The sequence below is a fragment of the Mus musculus genome, chromosome 5 (assembly GCF_000001635.26).
Source record: "Mus musculus strain C57BL/6J chromosome 5, GRCm38.p6 C57BL/6J".
NCBI classification, from domain to species: Eukaryota; Metazoa; Chordata; class Mammalia; order Rodentia; family Muridae; genus Mus; species Mus musculus.
In genome coordinates, this window is record NC_000071.6 from 122,354,308 (window position 1) to 122,372,460 (window position 18,153).

The window sequence follows — 18,153 nt, forward strand, 5'->3', positions numbered from 1 at the left end:
TTTTTTTTTTTCCCTTGACGGGAAATGACCCTTACGGGCCCCCGTAAGACAGGCTCTTGCCAACTTCGCGTCTCATTGGTGGCGGAAGAAGTGGGCGGGTCGACCGAGGAGCCTGAGGAAGAGGGCGGCGGCGTTCGTGGTGATTGAACGGAGCCCTGGTGACAGGATGGTGAGCCCCACGGCGGCTGCTACCCGGGTGGGGCCGGGATGCTGCGGCGTCCGGTTGAGGGAGTGGGGTGGGGGCGCGAGGAGGATCCGGGTGGCCGCGGAGTTGGAACGGGAGGACCGCGGCTGGTTGAGGGTGCGGCTCGGCCTGATGTCGCCCCCTCGCCCCAGCGGCCAGAGGGCGTGCGAGGCGGACCCGGCGGCCGGACCCGGTCACGAGATCGGCTCCGGCAGTCGGTGTGACCGCACGTCTCTTCCCTCCTGGTCCTTCCCGGCTTGCTGGGGGTAGCCGGCCTCGGGGCAGAGCGCGAAGTAGCCGTCGCACTGGCCGCCACTCCGGACGGGGACCCGGAAAGGGGACTGCTCGTCTCCTGTGGCCGCTGCGGCCCCATTGAGCGATGTCGTGGGGATCGTTTGGAGCCTGCGGAGATGCGCGGGGTTGTTCGGAGAGCCTTAGCTTACCCAGTCTGCATCAGACCTTTAGGCCCGTCCCCCCCAATAGATTGCTGTCCCTACGACTTTTCTGTGCAGACACGTCCTTGTAATCCGATTTTCGAAGGCACTCTTTGCTCTCTAAAGTTGGGGGGGGGGACTGCTGTTTGTCCTGATGAAGGTTAAAGTGAAGGCACCTCACTGGCTGCTGGGCACGCGTTGCGTTTTTCACAGATTATCCTTGTGCAGACAACCTTTTAAAAAGGTGGCCTAGCAAACACAGAAGTGGATGCTCACAGTCAGCTAATGGATGGATCACAGGGCTCCCAATGGAGGAGCTAGAGAAAGTATCCAAGGAGCTAAAGGGATCTGCAACCCTATAGGTGGAACAACATTATGAACTAACCAGTACCCCGGAGCTCTTGACTCTAGCTGCATATGTATCAAAAGATGGCCTAGTCGGCCATCACTGGAAAGAGAGGCCCATTGGACATGCAAACTTTATATGCCCCAGTACAGGGGAACGCTAGGGCCAAAAAGGGGGAGTGGGTGGGTATGGGAGTGGGGGTGGGTGGCTACGGGGGCCTTTTGGTATAGCATTGGAAATGTAAATGAGATAAATACCTAATAAAAAATGGAAAAGAAAAAAAAAAAGGTGGCTTTATAAGCCGTTCCAAAGGTATATGCTTAAATTCACTGGATTTTGGCATCTAAAAGAGAATTATTTTGCTTTAGACTCCAGTTTAAAGTAGACTAGTTCTTTGATGGCAATTTGGAGACACTTGCAAGGAAGAAGAATTTGCTGGAATGATTGCATATTCATGTCTCTGAAGTCGTTTTGAGGGGTGAACGCTTATGTTTAAGGGCAGTTGCTATGCTGGGCATCACGTTTCTTTTAAATTTTTATTTTGAATTTTTGTGTATGTGTCTCTACATGAGTTTATGTGCACCAAACAAGTTCAGGAGCTACTGGAGACCAGAGGGCTTCGGATCCCCCGGAACTGGAGTTACAGGGAGTTGTGAGGTGCCACGCGGGTACTGGGAACCAAATCCGGGTCCTTCAAAGATCAGCAAGTGCTTTTTAATTGCTGAGCCATCTCTTCCATCCTAAGTCAGGTTATAACGATGTAGCCCTACTGGCCTGGAAATCAGAGATCTGCCTGCCTCTGTCTCCTGAGAGTGGGCACTAAAGGAGTGTGCCACCACACAGAGCTTGATCTTGACATTTTTGTCACATGATAAAGTACTCCAGCTAGTAATATCCTCTATAGCACATAACTTACCCTGGAGTGTGATTTTTCAATACTAGAACCTCAAACATAAAATAAATAAATATATATATGTGTGTATGTATGTGTATATATATACATACACACACACATATATACATATCTATATACACACACATATATATACATACACATATACACATATACCTCCAGTATATCTAGAGATAACAAGACCCCAGTAATGAGAAAATACTAACTTTAACCTTTTCCTGATGAATTCTTCAAATTATAAATATCAAATCTTTATAATCTACTCAAATTATAAAGAGTAGACAGATTGAGAAGTAAAGAAACAGGAGTTGGTGTACAAAGCAAGAAAATGTAGAACGACATTGACAGTTTGCTGTGTGTGGGTGTTTGTCCTGTGTTTAAAAAGAGAATCAGTAGTTCTTTTGGAATTATTTTCGGCACAGCTGATTTTTAACATTTCCTTTCATAACATTCAGAAATCATTAACAATTTTTGCATATTTGGTATGGGTTTTTGGTTTATTTGTTTCTTTTCTTTTAACTTTTGTTGCTTTCTTTTAACATTGGTCATGTTTCACCCCCTTTTTTTTTCCATTCCCCTGTCTGCAATCAACTTCTTCATTCCACTAAGGCTGGGCACAGAGTAAGTTTTTCTCCGCTCCTACTAACAATGGTGGTTGGGTGGCTGATAACTGACTGGATTTCTTACTCTTTCCAGCTCTGTCAAATAGGGAGTAATCAAATCCCCATGCTTGTTTGGGTTTTTGCTTTTACATGATTTTTGACAAGACTTTGGCTTCCAGATCCTTTGCTGCCTCTACTGTCTGTCTAACCTGATTTGTCATTGTGGAATTTAGGCAAGGACACTCTTGACATGTTATTTCTTTCCCATAACTTTGTCACCAGCAGCAAAGCAGAGGACTCCATCTCACTGTGGAGCCATGATGCTGCCTGCAGGGCCATTCATCCAGTCACAGTTTTGACACACTAATTGTCAGGGGTGCTGTGGCACCTTACAGAGTTGACATCTTCAATAAGGATAACAGTGTTGTCTCTCACCTCTGTTCTTTCTGGTACATTCTCAGTGAACAATTCATTTTTAGTCTCAGATTTGAATCTATTTTAGACATACCCCTCTTAGGAGTTCAGAGTTCTTTTAATATAGATTTTCTTTCTTTCACTTTTCCTCAAATGTCAGCATCCCACAGTCCAAATCTGAAGGGATCCCCCCCCCTAAAATGAAGATGGTGTGTCAAGACATGTCTATTGAGGGTGGATACTCTGTAGTGGTTTTAGCTGTCAAAGGTGTGCTCATTTTGTGACCACCCACACACCTATTAATTCAGCTACTCTGTGTCCTGATAACTGTTGCTTTTGGTTTTGTTGTGAGATGAATCAAGTTTGTTTTTGTAATCATCTCATTTCACACATTTTTGTTTTGTTTGTTTTGGTTTTTGGATTTTCAAGACAGGGTTACTCTGTGTAGCCCTGGCTGTCCTGGAACTCACTCTGTAGACCAGGCTGGCCTTGAACTCAGAAATCTGCCTGCCTCTGCCACTTGAGTGCTGAGATTAAAAGTGTACTTACAGCACTACTGCCCAGCCACATTTTAGTTTTCAATCCAGTCTAAATTTTAATTAATGAAAATTTTTACTTAGTTATTTTATGTTGGATGTGTTTGCTTTTGTGCCTGTCTGTACTACATGTGTGCCTGGTACCCTCCAAGGCCAGCTGAGAAGGTGTCAGATCCTCTGGAACTAGAGTTACAGACAGTTGTGAGCCACCACGTGCGGGAATCTGGATCCTCTGGAAGAACAATCAGCTCTTGTAACCACTGCCACTAAAATTAACGTTTTAAATTAATTTTAACATTATAGTGGCAAAACTGTTTGCTTTATCATATTAAACATGTAGCGCTTCCTTTGATATGGTTCAGGGGTAGCCATGCTTTGACCAGCAGTAAAGAATATGTGTACTGATGCATGGCAAGGCTGTGAGGAGCTCCTGGAAGGTGCTCGTCCTCCTCAGCAGGGCAGTCATCTGTCGCTCTCAGGGGATGTGTGTTCTCCTTAAAGGAACTTTTAAACTATTCTCTGTCTACTTTGTTCAATCTTGAAATTTTTTAATTTAAAGTTAAAGTTTCATAGGACTCCCCCCACACCCCCACATACACACATTGGGCAGGATTTCACTGTGTACTTGCTTTGTAGCCTGGGCTGGTCCTGAACTCACAGAGATCTGCCTGGCTTTTCCTCCTTAGGGCTGGGATCAAAGGTGTACACCACCATGCTTGTCTTAGGATTTGATTTTTAGTTCTTTGATATTTCAGAGCAGATAATACTTTTGTCATCTGAGACTGTGGCAGGTCTACTGCCAAACTACCTACTGCCAAACTCACCACTCCGTTTGTTTTACTTCTCTGATGAACATAAACGATTGTGAAAGTGTTGTTTGACGTTAACAGACTATACTGAGGGGACAGAAGGGGCTGTTAATCCAGGTTATACAGATATGACAGTGGTGGTTCTTAGTGAAAGAAAGCAAAGATCATAAAACTTAAAAATCAGATGTAAATATGAATCTACTGAGTCTCTAAGCACAGGTGTTGGTGCCCTGTAACAAACACACTGCTAAGAGTTCAGTTATTTTTGGCTAATGTTCTCCAAAGAGTTCTTAGCATGAACTATAAAATTAACCTTTTCCCTACTATTTCATTTTTTTCTATTATTTCATTTGTATGTTTATATACATACACATATATATTGATATATGTATTTAGTGTGTGTGATAGTTTTCACTTGGCAGCATTGGCTGGCCTAGAACTGGAACTTGCTTGCCATGTAGCCCAGGTTGGCCTTGAAGTAATAACCTTCCTGTCTCAGCTTCCTGAGTGCTGCATTTACAGCCATGAATCACCATACCCCATATAATCAATCAATCAATCTCTCCTCCCCCTCCTCTCCCTTCCCTTTCCTCCTGTCTTCTCTCTTCCTCTCTCTCCCTCTTTCTCCTTTTTGAGACAGGGTCTCACTGTTTTCTTAGGCTGGCCTGGCGCTCTCTTTGTAGACTAAGTTGTCATCAATCTCATGAGATCGACCTGCCTCTGCTTCCTGAGTGCTGGGACTAAAGGCGTGACCCGCCATACTCAGCCATATGGTTCTGAACTGCCATGTGGGTGTTGGGAACTGAACCTGGGACCTCAGGAAGAGCAGCCAAGGCTTTTAACATCTGAACCATCTCACTAGGCCCATTTTCATTTCCAATAATTTCCTTTAACAATGCTTTTTTTCAGTTAAATCGGTTTTATATTGTTTCTATAATACATGTTTTATATTATAGCAGAAATAAGAATTACTGTCATTCATCAAAACTACCACATGCTATAGATTCCAGTAGTATGTTATTCATTTTGCGGTTTCATTTTATTCAATATAATTTATAGGTTTCTAAATCAATTTTTTAAATTATTTTTTACTTTTTCTGAGAAAGGACCTGTATATAGTGGTGGCTGACCTAAAACTTCCTATAGAGCTAGGTAGGCCTTGAACTTGCGGTGGTCCTCTTGCCTCTCTCTCTCTGCTGGGATTATAGATGCATGCTCTCACACCTGGCTAGCGAATCATTTTAGAATACTTGATTTTATCCTATTATTTATTGGTAAATAATATAAATTTGACATCCAAGATGATATTAGCTTAGACTAGATATGGTACCAAGTGTTTGTTGGCCCATGATAGGAACTGTCTGAGTGACTTCTGCTCTGTTCTGGATCTCCTTTTAAAGGGGTGGTGTGGGAGGATCGTGTGACGTCATGTCTAACGCTGTGTTTTGCCACTCTGACCCCTGAAAGTTGGTGTTGGTACTAGGAGATCTGCACATTCCGCACCGGTGCAACAGCCTGCCGGCCAAGTTTAAAAAACTCCTGGTGCCAGGAAAAATCCAGCACATCCTCTGCACCGGCAACCTCTGCACCAAGGAGAGCTACGACTATCTCAAGACTCTGGCTGGCGACGTCCACATCGTGAGAGGAGACTTCGATGAGGTGCCGCCATCCCGTCCCTCCCATCTGTGCTCCTTCCTCACTTCTTTGTGTAGACTTACCCTTTAGACTCAAGTTTTTCCATTCGTCCTCCCCTGCCCCATTGAAAACGTACCCTAGGTACTAGCCATGCAGTGGTAGAACACTCGTCTGAGCATACACAGTGCCTGGGCTCAGTCCTCAGCATCACAATTGTGTCCCCCAAGTATAAACTTCCAGGTGAAGAGTCCATTAGCTTGCAGTGAGAAGTGTTCTGGACTCAGGCGTTCTCAGGTTTGGGCACATATATAATGAGTTATTGGGGATGAGAGCCAGGTCTAAACAGTAATTCATTGTTGTTTCATTCCTATATACCTTATCTGCAAGCCTGAAGGTACAACATGGATTTCAGTCTAGCTGAGTTTATGAAATAAGATATGGGAAAAGAAGTAGCTCTTAAATTTAAGCTTTGCCCATTAGTCACTAAATAATGTGATTCTTGACAAGTTACTTTTCTTCTGACCCTCAGTAAATATAATTGGAATTGCATAATTCACAAGAATAAACCTGATTCCAATATGAAGAAATTACTTTGTGCTTCTAGGAATCTTAAGCTTTTCAAAAATTATTCAATTTGGTTGATGCTTTCAAAGGGCCATTGAGGCGTCTCAGTGGGAAAAGGCCTGATGACCTGGTGTGATCCACAGGACCCACATGGCAGAAGGAGAGAATTGACACTAGGTTGTCCTATGACCGCCACATATATATAATGGCACATAAACTGACACACAGAAAATAAACATTTAAAACTAAAAAGAAAAAAAAAAGCAAAGAGTTTCTTTATATCATACAAAATGAACATAGTGTTCTTATTTAGCAGATATAAAAAGATTTGGGGTAAAATACGGTGATGAAAGACTAAGGAGACAAGAAAGGACAGTCTACTTGGTTTTATTCTTTGGGTTTTTTGAGAGTTTGTCTACTCTTGGCTGTCCTGGAACTGGACTCTGTAGACCAGGCTGGCTTAGAGCACAGATCTACCTGCCTCTGCCTCCCAAGTGCTGGGATTAAAGGTATGTGCCACCACTGCCCGTTGACAGCCTACTTGTTCATTAGAATGTAGGTCTAGTTTATTTTAAAAAAAAATTAAGGCTCCTGTATTTGTGTTAAAAACCAGTTTAATTAACAAGGCTAAATTTCATTTCTTGTTTGCTAAATGCATAAACTCTAGAGCCATGTAACCAGGGTTTGGATCTCACCTCAACCACTTACTGGCATATAACCTTGGGCAAGCTGTTTCAGCTTCTTTGTGCCTTAGTTTCTGCATCCATAAAACGGGTATCATGATTATTAAAGTCTGGAATATAATTTGAATAAATCCCAGCTTATAAGTTATATACCTTAAGTTGTGAAAATCACAGGTTTAAGGGATTATTGTAGCATTTGTGCATTTTTGTCTGTACAGTGCTTGTGTGAAGGTCAAAAGAGAACAGCTTGTGGACAGGAGTTCCCTCTTTCCATGATGTGGGATCCAGTGATAGATTCCAGACTTGTTGGCAAGGACCTTTACCTGCGGAGCCATCTCACCAGCCGAGGATTAATTATTGCTTAAACCATGCCCTAAAGATCCCTTATAGAAATTAAGTCAGTAAAGCAGTTTGACAGCTTCCAGGTTACATCAACTGGATTATGTTTTAAGCACCATTGCAGTGTCACAGGTTGATGAGAAACTTCTTAAAGTGTATTTGTTGTAGGGTGCTGCCTGAAGATACCTATGAGGTTGAATATTTAAACAAACTGAGTACATTTCATTCTGTCTGAAATGTGTGCTTTCTTTATCTCTTTTCTCTATTAGAATCTGAATTACCCAGAACAAAAGGTTGTGACTGTGGGCCAGTTCAAGATCGGTCTGATCCACGGACACCAAGTTATTCCGTGGGGAGACATGGCTAGCTTAGCCCTGCTGCAGAGGCAGTTTGATGTGGACATTCTTATCTCAGGACACACACACAAATTTGAAGCATTTGAGCATGAAAATAAATTCTACATTAACCCAGGTTCTGCCACTGGGGCCTATAATGCCTTGGAAACGTAAGTACCACAGCGTAGGCATTTAGAGCTCTAGAAAAGGTGGTAATTATGTGAGTGATGTTTCATAAAGAGAAATACGTTTAAATAAGAGCTGGTGTGGTGGTGCACAGATTCAACCCCAGTGTTCCAGAGGTAGAGGCAGGCAGATCTCTTTGTGTTCAATGCCAGCAGTGCTACATAGTGAGATCCTGTCTCAAATAACACACTAAATAGATAAAGGTAAATAAGTCCTTATCAACAATCTTTTTTCTTTCCTTTCCTTTTTTATTTTATTTATTTTGAAGACTGGGATTCTCTGTGTAGCCCTGGCTGTCCTGGAACTCACTCTGTAGACCAGGCTGGCCTTGAACTCAGAGATCCACCTGCCTCTGCTTGCCGAGTGCTGGGATTAAAGTGCACTAGCACTGCCCAGCTACTAGTCTTTGTAGTGTGCAGGTAACAATCAGATTTCTCCTGTGTTCAGTACCCTGAGTTGAAATTTACAGAGCTATCACTTTAGTATAAAACACTGACATTGTTTCTTTTTCTTCCAGAAACATTATTCCATCGTTTGTGCTGATGGACATCCAGGCTTCTACTGTGGTCACTTACGTCTATCAACTAATTGGAGATGACGTCAAAGTAGAACGAATTGAGTATAAAAAGTCGTAAAGCCAGGCTGGTCTCCACCACTTATTTTGTCCTCATTTCATTGTTTAAATCAAATAATTAAACACTTAAGAGGCACACAGTTGTATCACTTTTATAATACTTTGCACTAAAAAGTCTTCTCTGTTAATCCATAGTTGCTCTAAAGCTTCTTGTAAACTGTTAAGAATATATTTAGTTTGCAGTGTATGGTTTCTATAAGAAGCAGCCCACCCAACAGTGCAGGGCCACGTTAGGAAGTTGTCCTTGTAAATAGCCTCCTAGTTGGTATTTGGACTTCATTACAAAACTAGCGCATGAAGAGAAAGAATCCAGACTTTGTGTGTATGTTTTCTCTTCTCTGGTAATAAATGTGTACCTTCCATTTAGACTTTCTTGAAAACCTGTGTTTAATTTAAAAACCATAGACTTGAAATCTCAGCACTCAAGAGGCAGAGGCAGGTGGATCTCTTAAGCATTTTTTGCCAATGCTAGGCCAGCCAAAGCTACACAGGAGACCCTGGCTCAAAAACAAAACAAACACAAGAACATAAAAATGAGAAGCCAAATGCAACTGCCGATGTGCTAGAGTGAAGGGCACACAACTGCAGATGTGTTAGAGCAGTTATGATCCTGTGTCTGAGACTCCTTTGGGGTGTAACAACCCTTTTACAGGGGTCACCTGAGACTGTTAGAAAATAGATATTAGATGGGTTGTGGTGCACGCCTTTAATCCCTGTCGGGAGGCAGTGGCAGGTGGATCTATTGAGTTCAAAGCCAGCCTGGTCTACCGAATAAGTTCCTGGACACACAGGGCTACACAGACAAACTTCTGCCTCTTGAGTGTTGGGATTAAAGGTGTGGCTACCACTGTCCAACTCAACAGCGATTCATTTTTTTTTTTTAAAGATTCATTTATTTCATGTATGTGAGTGCACTGTAGCTGTCTTCAGACACACCAGAAGAGGGCATCAGATCTCATTACGGATGGTTGTGAGCCACCATGTGGTTGCTGGGGATTGAACTCAGGGCCTCTGGAAGAGCAGCCAGTGCTCTTAACGGCTGAGTCATCTCTCCAGCCCTCAGCAATGATTCTTAAGCCTTGTTGCACGAGTGTTTGTTTGGATTTAACAATTTTTTCAGACAGTATCTTACTATATACCTGAATTCACAGTGTAGCTCAGGCTGGCCTGGAACTCACAGAAATCTGTGTCTGTCTTTGCCTCCCAAGCACTAGGATTAAAGGTGTATATCACTATGCCTATCTTAGCCACAGGTTTTTAATTTATATTTACTAGCAAATATTGACCAATCTGCTTTTGAAGGTGAGATCTGCAAATACTATTCTGTGTAAATATTTTCCAGTTTCCTGGTTTAATCAAGAAAAACTTTCTGGAATAACCAACAATTACATGTACACGCACACATTTACAAAGTTATAAACTATAAATTTATAAACTAAAAGGAGAAATAATATATTTGCCAGACTCGGGGCTGGAGAGATGCCTCAGTGGCAGTTTAAGAGCACTGCCTGCTTTCCCAGGATGGGGTTCAATTCCCAGCATCCACATGGCAGCTATACTGTCTATAACTCCAGCCCCATAAGTTCCAGGACCTTTACACAGACAGACATGCAGGCAAAGCACCAATGCACATAAAATAAAGATAATTTAAAATTCAGTTTTATGTTGCAAGTAAAATTTTAATTGTTCTAGCTAGAAACAAGCATACATTACACATTAACACAGAAATATATCAGACGAAGGCGGCTATTATAAATTTCTCAACAACCAAAATAACATACCGTTACTACTAGTACTATCCCATACATGGTCCACTCTTCCCTGTGCACTCAGCATGTGGATGTTAGCTGATGGCTGAGCTTGGTGTGGAGGACTAGACCGTCAGGCTGGCGTGAGCTGGGCCTTGTTCTTGGATGGACATGGACTGCATGCACTTATTCAGCAGATCCTCCTCCTGTGTTTCTTCACTCGGGCATGACTGAGAATCATTAGAAGGAACTACAGGGAAGATAAGTGTTTATAATGCATTCTGGAAATAAAATTCTTTAATTTTATTACTATTATTTTATGTGTATGGGTGTTTTGCCTGCATGTATGACTATGTACTGTGTTGGTGTGCCTGGTGCCCACAGATGGCAGAAGAGGGCATCAGATCTCTTGGAACTAGAGTGGTAGATGCTGGGAATTGAATACAGAGCAGCCAGTGCTCTTAACTGCTGAGCCATCTCTTCAGCCTCATTCACATATTTTTTGAGACGGTGTTGATATGTCATACCAGTCTGGCCTCAACTCCCAGAGCTCCACCTGCCTGTGCACCGTGAGTGTGGGGATGAAAGGTGTGCACCACCACACATGCTTGGGAATAAAATGCTCAACACTACTTCAGAATAGCCCAGCTTAGAAAGCTTTTAGCAGGCAAAATCCCCTACTGTTTTCAACTTAGTTACCCTCCACTTCCCAGTCTCTTTTACCGTAGAGTCACAACACTGTAAGTGTGGGTAGCACACTTAGTAAACACTGTTCCCTCTGATTTTCAGAGTTTTTTGGTTGAGGGAATTAGGAGCTAAGGTAACCTGTCAGTTATGTCTTCAATGTCTCCATATCCATCGGGGGGTTTTTCCCTCATGGTTTAAGGACCTTATCGATGTTTCCTCTGCCAAGGTCTCCCTGGCCTTTTTAAACCAGACTTTAACAACCTCCCTGCCCTTTCCCTGATGTTTTAGAATAGGACCTTGCATATGCTTGGCAGGCATCTACAAAACACATGTGAGGCTGGGTACGCTGGCACAAGTCTAAGTCCCAGCACTTGGTTATCAGTTAGTCTGTGCTAGACAGAGTCAGACCCTGCCTAAAACAAAACCACCAGTAACAACAAACCCCGGAGGACTAGGAGTGCAGGCCTATGTGAGCAGAGGTCTGTGTGAAGAGCACATGCCTAGCACAGGAAACAGAGACACACTTGAATCTCACTCTTGAGAATTCTTTTGAATGGAAGCCTAAGCTACTTCATGTTTAGTTGTTCTGATTTTTGAGATAGGGTATCATTGAGCAGCTCTGAGTAGTCTTGAATTTGCTATGTAGATCAGGCTGCCTTGGAACTCAGGTCCACTGCTTCTGCCTTGGGACCTATGTCAAACCGCCATGGTTAGAGCTCATCACACTTAAAATGTCTAATCAAGACAATTAAAATGACTATATTTGGCTTAACATTTTTTAAGCTAAGTGCAAGCCCGGCATGGTAACCCTGCCCCCCTATAATCTTAGTGCTTACAGACAGACAAAAGGGCTGGGTCTATGAGACCTTGTTTCAAAAACAAAAATCCATAACTCGTGTGTGTGTGTGTGTGTGTGTGTGTGTGTGTGTGTGTATGTGTGTGTAATTCCACATTTACCTGGTAACAAGAACAGTCTGCCTGGTCTTCTAAAAATCTTCAGGGACTTGCATCTTGTTTTAGATGCATACCCAATTTTTAACCTGTGATAAAGGGAAATATTTTAATTGGAGACAGTAACATGAACAATGCTGTCAGTTTTTAACATAACATTCTTTTTACTAGCTGCTGGGTTTAGCAAAGACCCTCATTCCCCAGATTCTCCTGTGATCTATTAACCCTGAAGTATAGCACAGTTATCATAGTTTGAATACTGACATTTTGTGTTGTTGGCTGTGGGTTATTTTCTGAAACACAATCTCATGCAGTCCAAGCATGCCTTAATCATCAAGTAGACCAAGATGTCCTTAACCTCCTGATCCTCCCACATACTGAGATCAGGCATATGCCATTACCCTGCTGATAGCTGCTTTTCTTCTCCTTCCTCCGGGCTGTATAGTACTCCCCAATGCAGGGGTTCTGCACATTTTTGGAGGCATTTGCATTATTTGGAATTTGAATGGGAAGTGCAGTCTATCTCTAGCTGATCCAGGATTTGTTTACTGTCTGTTTGAATATAGGTGTGTGTGCTATGGTTCACGTGGTGGTTCGTGTATGGAGGTTAGAGAATAGCTTTGGGGAATCTATTCTACCCTGGGTTCTGGGGCTCAAACACAGGTTGTTGGGCGTGCATACCAAATAGTTTTACTTGCTGAACCTGCCAACCCTGATCAAGAAATATTTATAAATCCACAGTTATACTGTGGGAAAAAAGTGGAATACTTGGTGTGGTGGCATCCCTGTACTGCTAGCATGTGGCAAGAGACTACCCTGCGTTTGAGAAATACCTGGGCTATATATACCCTGTCACGGAAACTCAAGCACCCTTGAGTGTCATATCCCACTCACTGCAGTGAAGAGGAAGTAGCCTCCCTCATCTGAGTTCAGTGGCGTGGATGTACTAGGAAATGGAATTTTACTCTCAAGAGGATCCTTTCACACAGAACTGGGTACATTTTTTTTTTTTCCTTCTTAAACTCAACAACCAGACAGACCCTTCTTTGTGTCTCAGGGGTCGCCAAAGGGAATGTATGATCATTTCAGGTGCTCCAGCTGCAATGCTCAGAGAGTCCTCTCTCTCCAGATGGTGTCTCCATGCAGTACAGGGGGAATGCTGTTTCTGTGAGTAGCGAGAGCTCATATGGCCTCTGTGGTGAGTGAGCACACCTGGAACACAAATCACCTCTTAGAAGATGCTCTCACTTCTCCTAAGACCTGACAAGAAACCAGATGGAGGTACACCTGCCTGTCTTCTGTGACCCGTGATGAAATATGTGCATGTACTGCCTCTTCATCAAGGTCCTCAGGTAGCTGGAGTTACAGATCTTAGCAACGCTGCACAGGTAACGCTTCTGGCCCAAGGTGAGCTCTGGATGCTGAAAGACAGAATGGGGGCTATTGACTGTCTAGCGTAGGAGGCATGCAGACCTGTGTTCACAGACAAACACTGGGAAAGCCAGGAATGTCAGATACATGGGCTCGTCTCTTCTAAGGAGAGATGTATATATTTAACCTCTGATTAAGTCTAGTGCCACTGCATCATCTGTGCTGCCAGGCAACACCAAATGCTCCTCCAGACCCTTGTCAAGGAACGACCCTCGAGCCTTTTTTCCTCAGTTAACCTATAGTACCTATACTATCTTCTACTTTGCAGAGTGTTGATGTAGTCACATCTTAAGCTTTGCTGTGTACATGGGGCTGAGTTATTTATCACCAGGAAACATTTTCCCAAATGGTGCTGTGCTTACATATGCCTGAAATAAACGACTCAAGGTAAGACTCTGGAGTGTGAACCAACACCATGTCCTGAGTTGTGCTGTGTTGAACTGAACTGCTTTATCTTGCACAGACTGGCATAAAGCTGGCCTTGGTGGTTGCAGAGACCCCTGAGACTATAGAAAACAGCTCAGTGGTCTTCTTTCTCAAAGGATGGATGCTGTTCCACCTCATCTTTATGATTCTTACAGGCAAATTCAGTTATCTCAACTTGCCTAGAGAAGGAAATGACAGTTTATTAAAACATGCAAATGAGCCGGGTGTGGTGGCACATGCCTTTAATCCCAGCACTCAGGAGGCAGAGGCAGGCGGATTTCTGAGTTTGAGGCCAGCCTGGTCTACAGAGTGAGTTCCAGGGCAGCCAAAACTACACAGAGAAACCCTGTCTCGAAAAAACAAAAAGCAAAAAAACAAAACAAAACAAAAAACCATGCAAATGGCTATAGCTGCCACCGACAATAATTCATATATCTTTTGAGTTTTGAGAACCAAAGAAACCTAGAACTAAAAAAGGGGGTTCTGCTCTCTGTCCATAAGCTTTTGCCCCTATCTATCTTCTCAAGTTGGACAGCTTGCTTGCTTGCTTGATTTTGTGTCGTGTGCATGTGTGTGTGTGTAAGATGTGTGTAAGGTGTGTGTGTGTGTGTGTAAGGTGGGGCTATAGCTTGCAGCTTTTAGTTGTCTTCTTCCTCTGTGTGGAATTCCGTGCAGGTTCAGGCTTGGTCTCCAGCACCTTCACCGGCTGAGCCATCTCCCCTGCCCTTGCCTTCTTACTATGATTTTTGATGTGTAAGATGGTGGTACCTGAAAGCACCTTAGTTTACTCTGTTTCACTAAAGAGACATCTTTTCCAGAAGCAGAAAAATATCTACTATGTCTGTGGAACATACTGTGAGTTAGTTTCCAACCTAAATTTTTTAAAATTGTATGTCTGCATGTGGGGATGTGCACAAGTACAGATGCCCAGAGTCAAGAAAAGGGTGTCCAAAGCTAGAAGAAAAAGAAGTGGACAGGCTCCACAGTGTTACACCACCACAGCTCTGCAAGGGGCTCCCTTCATGGACTCACTGACAGAATGTCACGTATGCCATGAAGACTACAGAGCCTTAATTCTATCTACATAGTTTATCTTCAGACACAAGTTCTGGACCCAGAGCTTGGTCGCTGAGCTTGCTTCGGATGCTGAGACCCTGGACCTGATATCAGGCATCCTTCAGAAACATTTCAGGGGCTGGCAACATGGCTCAGCAAGCAAAGCACTTGCTGCCAAGACTGACAGCCTGAGTTTGACCTCTAGGATACACAGGGTAGAAGGAGAGAACTGGTTCTCACAAGCTTCCCGCTGACCTCCACACACACCATAGTCAAAATTTAAAATTCTGCCTTACCTTTAGAAAAGATGCATCTGTCATTGATTTAGGGATATGAATTGTTTGGATTTGAGTAGTTTTCCATAACTCCTGCAGTTTGGCAATGTGTGCGTACACTCTGTGTCCCTCCTTGATTCTGTCTGTAGGCAAAGACATTAATTATATGACTTTCTGAGACAAAGATTATTAGTAATACATATTTATGACTACCAGTGATTATCCTGAAGCAGCTATAGTATTTTAAGTCAGAGTTACATTTTGAGAGAATATAGAGTATGCCCTTTATTTTAAAGTGCAGCACAAACATCTGGAATCAACACCAAATGATACTCGGGATCCCTCATCAGCAGTTCAGTGCAATAAAGATGAGCTGCAGGCCTGACAAGATGGGAAAGGATGTGCCCAGCATGTCTGGCAATCTGACCTCAGTCCCTGGACTGTCAAACGGAATGAGAGAAGTGACCCACAGAATTGTCCTCTGGCATCCCCTGCACAAACACCCATGTCACCAAGGCCAGCACACCCGACCTCCCCTTAACCCTTAGCCTGCAAAGTTACTAAGAGGCCCTTAGAGGCTTTCTTTTCCTCTCTCTCTTAACTTGATCAGCAAAGTGGTATTTTGAAAGTGCTTCCTGTGAAATAGCTTATGGTTTCCGAAGCTGTTCATGCAGGATTCTCCCCAATAGTGCATGTGTAAACAACAGGTGTAAAGCCCTGCACTTTCCAACCGTTGCTAATTCTAAACATATTTCTTTTACAATTCACTGGTACTTTAAAAAAAATCATTATATATTAACAAAAGGTAAAGAGCTCATCTTTGAAACTCTTAAAAGAGTACAACTCAAAAGGAGAGTCCTCGCCTACCCGGTGGGTTCTGGGGGAACTGAACTCAGGTCGTCCAGCTTGACCACAAGTGTCCTTAGCTGCTGTGCCATTTTGCCGATTGGTAACACTGCACTGTGTACTTAGTTACAGGGAACCTGGGTTCTCTCAAATCTGTAATCCACATGCATTACCTGCTTTATGCTGCTCGCCAGTGCCCTTGGAATTCTGGGGATAAGAATGTCCAGCTGATCTGTTAGCAAAGAACACGCATAATGTAATCTGGCAGCCTCATAGCCACTGAGGACTGAATGTTTTGGGTTTTTTTTTTTCAAGACAGGGTTTCCCTGTGTAGCCCTGGCTGTCCTGGAACTCACTCTGTAGACCAGGCTGGCCTCGAACTCAGAAATACGCCTGCCTCTGCCTCCAGAGTGCTGGGATTAAAGACGTGCGGCACCACTCCCAGCTGGACTGGATGTCTGAAAACAGAGACAGCTGCACACGCTCTTGACTTTTTCCTGTTTCCATCAATGTCTTACCAAGTTTCTCCTCTAGATTGGCTACAAAAAAGAATACAGCTTTTTCTAAGTGAGTGGTCAGATTTTTAGCATACTAGGATGAACGTGTGAGTGTGTGTATGTTACTGGGAGATAGAACTCAGGGCTAACCAACACTATACAAGTGCTCTACTACCACCAAGCTGGATCCCTAGTCTAATATTTACTTTACCAGAAAGGACTTAGGTAAATCTGGTCTCATAGCGTCCTAGTCTAATTCTACAGTGAGATCAAGCCTGTAGTTTGCTTGGTTCCTGTACTTAGCCACATGATATCTTTCTTGTTCTTTAATAGAAGTAATTTCTGTCCTGGAAAGAACAATTACGTTGTGCTGGAACTAGTACGCTGGTTTGTTAATTGTTTCCAATCATGGATCTGGTCTTTTTACTTTTTTCAAAAAATGAAATTGATTCCTGTAGCCGGGTAGTGGTGGCACACGCCTTTAATCCCAGCACTCGGGAGGCAGAGGCAGGTGGATTTCTGAGTTCAGGCCAGCCTGGTCTACAGTGAGTTCCAGGACAGCCAGGGCTACACAGAGAAACCCTGTCTCGGGGAAAAAAAAAAAAAAGTCTTAGCACCAAATATATATTTACAATAAAATGTACATTTAATAATAATGTACTTAATAAACATAAATATATTTTTATTTCATGGCCACGGATTCAGATTCTACAAGAGCCATGATTGTGGGCCTAGTTGGATCCCAGTCATCCCGCCTCTTGATTTTTTTAAGGAAGGAGGCCAGGAGGGGGACAGGGAAGCATGGCATCCAGCTGTGATATCAGAAGTCAACTGTCCTCAGCCATCTAGGGGACAGTTAAAACCTTCCCAGGCCCGAGGCGGCTGGACCCTCGGCTCCCCGCCAGGTTAGGAGCCCGAAAGCTCAGTCTCTGTCCTGCTCCGAGGCCGCCTCGGCAGCCGAGCCCCGCTAGAGCCCGCTCCCCCCCCCCCCCCCCCCCCCCCCGTCTCGCGCCTCCTCGGCAGGGGTTCCCAAGGCCGCCTCACCCTTCACCGCCTTCCGTCCGGGCCAAGGCGGGCGGCCCCGCGACCCCGGGCCAACGGCTCGGCATCCCGTCCACACGCGTGCACCACACCGGCTCTGAGTCGGCGGCCTCCGGCTCTCCCCACTCCGACCCTGCTCAAGTGGCCGCCGGATGGTGCGGAGGAAGACCCGAGTTCCTGGAGCTGTAGACCCGAGGGCGGAGGAACCTCAGGTAACCAGGCTCCTGCGCCTGGGCATCTCTCGCTGACAAGGACGCGTCAGGGCAAATCCATCCACACGCACCCTAAAGCAAGTATTCCTTATCCACCTCAGTATTCTAGACCCTCAGAGGACCTGCAGACCTTCGGTTGTCACCCTATGTGTCAAACCCAAGCACCGGTGCTGCGGCCCGGGGGCGCGGAGCGTAATTCGCGATCCGCTATCACCTAGGCAACCGCCTTCGCCGGAGGCCCAACCGATAACGGCTCTCGGCTCTTTCTCTTTCTCTCTCTGCGCACGCGTGAACGAACTCGTGTCCCCGCCTCCTCTCTGAGCACGGCACGCGTTTCGGAAGGCATTTTGGCCCTGGGGACGCTCCGTA

General features: G+C 44.2%; 2 protein-coding genes across 6 annotated transcripts; one reads left to right on the plus strand and one right to left on the minus strand.

The window, feature by feature from the left end:
- The first annotated feature begins 20 nt into the window (after positions 1-20).
- Positions 21-10,677, plus strand: Vps29 (VPS29 retromer complex component). 5 transcript variants are annotated; one of them, NR_152873.1, is made up of 5 exons: positions 21-169; positions 5,345-5,390; positions 5,706-5,897; positions 7,729-7,964; positions 8,498-10,677. NR_152873.1 is itself a non-coding variant. In NM_001347453.2 (5 exons), the coding sequence occupies exons 1-5, from the start codon at positions 167-169 to the stop codon at positions 8,613-8,615; spliced, it is 561 nt and encodes a 186-aa protein (NP_001334382.1). In that variant the 5' UTR covers positions 21-166; the 3' UTR covers positions 8,616-10,677. The 5 variants fall into 5 exon arrangements, 3 of the variants coding, with proteins under 3 accessions (NP_001334382.1, NP_001346155.1, NP_062754.1); NM_001347453.2 differs by lacking the exon at positions 5,345-5,390 and adding an exon at positions 2,487-2,498; NR_152872.1 differs by lacking the exon at positions 5,345-5,390 and having other exon boundaries at positions 5,722-5,897.
- Positions 10,277-18,035, minus strand: Fam216a (family with sequence similarity 216, member A). The gene is made up of 7 exons (NM_026883.4): positions 17,576-18,035; positions 16,208-16,266; positions 15,210-15,331; positions 13,292-13,421; positions 13,041-13,212; positions 12,007-12,089; positions 10,277-10,612 (listed from the first exon to the last, which is right to left on the minus strand). The coding sequence occupies exons 1-7, from the start codon at positions 17,638-17,640 to the stop codon at positions 10,488-10,490; spliced, it is 756 nt and encodes a 251-aa protein (NP_081159.1). The 5' UTR covers positions 17,641-18,035; the 3' UTR covers positions 10,277-10,487.
- Between the last annotated feature and the right edge of the window lie 118 nt (positions 18,036-18,153).

Coding starts and splice junctions, on each gene's coding strand:
- Vps29 (NM_001359226.1), top strand. CDS start 167: ATGGTGAGCCCCACGGCGGCTGCTACCCGG. Junction 5,898..7,728: donor TGAGAGGAGACTTCGATGAG/GTGCCGCCATCC, acceptor TTTCTCTATTAG/AATCTGAATTACCCAGAACA. Junction 7,965..8,497: donor GCCTATAATGCCTTGGAAAC/GTAAGTACCACA, acceptor TTTTTCTTCCAG/AAACATTATTCCATCGTTTG.
- Fam216a (NM_026883.4), bottom strand. CDS start 17,640: ATGCCGAGCCGTTGGCCCGGGGTCGCGGGGCCGCCCGCCTTGGCCCGG. Junction 16,267..17,575: donor CGGACGGAAGGCGGTGAAGG/GTGAGGCGGCCT, acceptor CTTTGCTAACAG/ATCAGCTGGACATTCTTATC. Junction 10,613..12,006: donor CAGACTGTTCTTGTTACCAG/GTAAATGTGGAA, acceptor TCTTCCCTGTAG/TTCCTTCTAATGATTCTCAG.